Source organism: Brassica oleracea, chromosome C7 (assembly GCF_000695525.1).
Source record: "Brassica oleracea var. oleracea cultivar TO1000 chromosome C7, BOL, whole genome shotgun sequence".
NCBI classification, from domain to species: Eukaryota; Viridiplantae; Streptophyta; class Magnoliopsida; order Brassicales; family Brassicaceae; genus Brassica; species Brassica oleracea.
Genome location: NC_027754.1, coordinates 6,461,016 through 6,465,437, shown reverse-complemented (window position 1 = coordinate 6,465,437; position 4,422 = coordinate 6,461,016). Strand labels below are relative to the sequence as shown.

The following is a 4,422-nucleotide window of genomic DNA, read 5'->3' as shown; positions in this document are numbered from 1 at the left end:
TATGTGATAATGGCGGTGGACGAGAACGACGAGCTACCTGAAGCTACCCAGAGAGAGGCTGAACTCCAAAGACAAATCGATGACCTGCAAGGTCAAGTAACCAGTTACATAAAGCTCGGGAAGAGACCAAGCCCGAGTTTTCCTTGGAGTTTTATATCCTAAAGGAAAAACTCAACGAACACTCCAAGCAACTGAAGTAGAGCGCCGAGAAGCTCAGCCAGCTCGAATCGGAGAATCTTACCCTCCGAGACGAGAACCAAGCCCTTAACGCAGCGAGCAACAAGAAGCATCGCTCCCGGACTCAGGTTCGCCCTATGCCGCCTCTGGAAACACCTAACTCTGGGACAGGCGCGAGTCTCCCGACTGCGGCACATGGAGGAGAAGCATCTACGCGAGAAAAGGCCAACGACGCTCAGACCTATGACTGGGAGGACAGCGACTCGGAGCCCGAGCCTGATAAGGAAGCATCAGACAGAGCAGCAAGAGCGGAGTCTCCTATGATCGCTCACCTTCACCAGATGTTCTCTTATAGGCTCGACGCCATGCAATCCATGGTGGAGAGACTCCCAGGGATAGCTCCCCCCATACAGAAGAGCAACCCCGATTCCTACGCCGATACTCCCTTCACGGATGAGATCACCTTGATCAAGATTCCCAGGAAGTTCACTTTCCCCAGCATAAAGGCGTATAACGACACCACTGATCTGGACAACCACGTCGCCCAATACAGACAGAGGATGCTCGCCGTAGCACTCCCAAAAGGGTCACGCGAAGCTACCATGTGCAAAGGGTTCGGCTCAACCCTGACCGGACTTGCTCTGCAATGGTATATCAACTTACCCTCCAGGTCCATAGCCCCCTTCGCGGTTCTCAGAGAAAAGTTCGTGGAGCAATTCGCCAGCAGCAGGGACCTGGAGAAAACCTCTGACAGTCTCTACGAAATTTTCCAGCACCGAGCAGAACCCCTGAGAGGCTACATAGCCCGCTTCAATCAAGAAAAGGTGGCTATCCCCGAATGCAGTATCCCCACTGCTATCTCTGCTTTCAAGAGGGGTCTGCTCCCCGACGGTGACCTCTAGAAGGAGCTGACCAAATACCAGTGAAAAACCATGGAAGACGTCCTATCTCGAGCCTGGGCGCAGGTCAAATGGGAGGAAGACGTCACCAGCCGTGCCAAGGTGCAACAAAAGCAAGATCCCAAGATGACCAGACCAGACCGAACAGAGCGAGACGAGAAACCCTCTCAAAGACCAGCTAGGGACTTTGGGAATCGAAACCGGGGCAGGTACCAGAACCGGCCAATCGAAACCGGGGCATGTACCAGAACCGGCCAATCGAGAAGGCAGAAGGGATGGCAGTGTCCACGTGGCCAAACATCTCTCACCTCTCCGTCTCAAGGCCGGAGCTTATCAATGTTCAGAGGCAGATGGGACAGCAGGTCAAGTGGCCTCAGAAGATGAAAGCCCCCGACCTTTCTGGAGCCCTGGCTTCCAGTGCGACTTCCACCGAGACCACGGTCACAAAACGGAGGACTTCGTCGCACTAAAGATCGAGGTCAACGAGCTGCTTAGAAAAGGGTACCTCAGGGAGTTCCTTTCCGAGAAGGCCAAGAGCCATCTAAGCAAGAAGACAACGGGTAAGCCCACTGGAGCTGCTCCCGTCTCGCCACCGCGACAGGGCCGAGTGATCCATGTCATCTCGGGCGGTTCGGAAATCAGCGGCATAAGCCATGCAGCCGCGAAGAAAAGCACTTGGAACGCCAAGCACGGCCTAGAGGCAGCTAAGCCAAAACGCCTGCTCCTAGGAACAGACGAGATAAGTTTCACAGCCAAGGAGCAGGAGAAAGTCCTCACTCCTCACCACGACACCATGTTTATCTCGCTCTCTGTAGCGAACTGCCTGGTAAAAATGATAATGGTAGATAATGGAAGCTCAGGCAACATCATCTTCCAGGCCACATATAAGGACCTGGGGCTGGACGAAGGCGGTCTAACTCGAAGGACAACCCCCCTTATAGGGTTCAGCGGGGAGGTCAATGATGTTAAGAGTTTTCGAGACTCTTAATCAAATGTTATAGTATAAAGGATGCCAAACCAGTTCTAAGTGATTCTAAAGCAATGGGAATGCAAGACCATGCTTAATCTAAATGCTATCAATTGGAATGATGATTTTGAACTAGAATACTACTAAAATGCAATAAAGAACAAAGCTTTTCTTTCTTATGAGATGGGAGAATTCATGGGCTAAGGGAATTGACCTTGGGTGATCAAGTTTCAATCTAAAGGTAGTATCTTTCAATCAATCTATCAACCTTAGATCTAGACACAATCCTAAACAAACTCTATCTCTAGATGAATGCTCATTCACTAAGATAATTCAAGCATCAAATTTCTTTGGTTGAATATTATCTAAGCAATCATTAATTTCAAGTCCATTAGCCATCTTAACACCTTTAACATCAAATCTCTTTGGTAAAGAATGTTAAAAGCTTAGTAGAGTTGGTTCAGGCATTTCATCGAACACCTTTCGGGTGTGAAATGCCTAAAGCTCAACTTTATAGAGGCCAACTCTAAAACTGTATTAAAGCACTTTACTAGCAAGTAACAAGAAGGATCTGTGCTATAACACCTTAGATCTAGCCTAATCACCCTTAGTCTCCCTAACCCATGAATCCAAATATGACTACTCACTAATCTTCATGATAAACCCAAGAATCAATGATGATTTGGTGTTAATCATGATTAGTGATCAAATTAACTAAGCAATCCCAAAAGATAATGATCAAGATTAGGTCTTTTACCTAAAGGTTCCTTTTTGATTAGATAGAAAACAAGATGCCCTCAACCTTGGGATTACAAGAGTATTTATATGTCTTTGGAAAACCTAATGGTTTCCATTAAGAAGTCTAAAAAGCCCTTTAAAAACATTAAAATTCGGCTAAGGATAAATCTCGACTCGGGTAGAGACGATCATGCGGATCATGCTAGCGGGTACAGCATCCCGCGTCTTCGTCCCCGCGTGATCCATTGACGGTATCTCTTCGACAACGCGGGTAAGGGAACCCGCGCACCCCGCGTCGCGGTGTCGTCTCGCTTCTCCAACTTCGTGCGAGCGGGTACAGCATCCCGCGTCGTCGTCCCCGCGTGATCCATGGACGGTTTCTCTTCGACAACGCGGGTAAGGGAACCCGCGTCGCTCCACTCCGCGTTGCTCCACTCCGCGTCGCTCCACTCCTCGTCGCTCCACTCCGCGTCGCTCCACCCCGCGTCGAGGTGTCGTCTCGCTTTTTCGACTTAGTGCGAATGGGTACAGCATCCCGCGTCGCTCAAGCCGCGTCGGAGATCTCCGTTTCTTCATGTCAACGAACCCGCGTGGTACAACCCGCGTTGCAATCATCTATACTCAACCAAACTTCATTCTTCATCTCTTTTCGAACCACAATGCTTCTAAACACCTCCAATCACTCTATGAGATACTCCATTACCTGATTAAGACATATGAATGCAATATGGATCCTAAAGATGCTAAATTCCTAATCTATATGATCAATATGTGCAAATTGGAGATTTAAAACAATGTAAATATGCAAGATATTAACTCCCCCAAACTTGTTCTTTACTTGTCCTCAAGTGAACTTTCAAGAACTCATATAGGAGAGAGGTTTGAAGGTGGGAACTCATAGCCAAAAGTAACACTTCCTAGCATTCAACTTAACATCCTAAAGAAACATAGCAAATAGCATGAGCAACTCTCTTATTATACTCTACCTTCTCTAGGCCTATCCATACTCTTATGCCTCTACACAAGCTGCAATACTCATCAACCAAAAAGTTCTTTAAACCAGCTCTCACATTGATTCACACACACACACAAGGTGAGTTCTCACAAATGGGCACATGATCTCGATCATTTGGCTAGGTAAGCAATGGTCTAATATGAATGAAGATAAGGGTTCAAATGTTATCATTTCAAGGTGGTTATCACTCAAAAACAAGGAGCTTGATCATTATGGAAAATTTATCTAAGACTAGAAGCAACTCATGCATACATAGATTCATTCTCATCATTCTACCCCTTTTTTTATAAGTGATCACAAGATCTACCCTTTTATCATCATCTCAAAACCAAAATAACACCCATTCATATCACTCACCCAATGAACAACTCTCTTTTTCTTTTGACTCAACCAACTAGGGATTTAATTAACATTTTACAAGCTCTAACTATTTCTCATTTCCTTCCCCACCTTCTCTTTGATTCTTTTCTCTCTTTTTTTCTTTTTTTTTATTTTATAAGGGGGAAGGTTCTTTTGTACATAATCTAGAGCTTCATATTTCCTTTTTGTCCCTAGAGTTTCTTTTACTATTGATACCCTTTTTGCTCATCTCTCTCATCTTTCTGATGTCTCGAGTTTTAACCCGT

The 4,422-nt window shown here is 46.2% G+C and overlaps 1 protein-coding gene across 1 annotated transcript; it reads left to right on the top strand.

Annotated features, from left to right (window-relative positions):
* The first annotated feature begins 1,109 nt into the window (after nucleotides 1–1,109).
* LOC106302455 lies at nucleotides 1,110–2,064 on the top strand. The gene is made up of 2 exons (XM_013738963.1): nucleotides 1,110–1,285; nucleotides 1,587–2,064. Exons 1-2 carry the CDS (start codon nucleotides 1,110–1,112, stop codon nucleotides 2,062–2,064), a joined length of 654 nt encoding a protein of 217 aa, XP_013594417.1.
* Nucleotides 2,065–4,422: the final 2,358 nt, after the last annotated feature.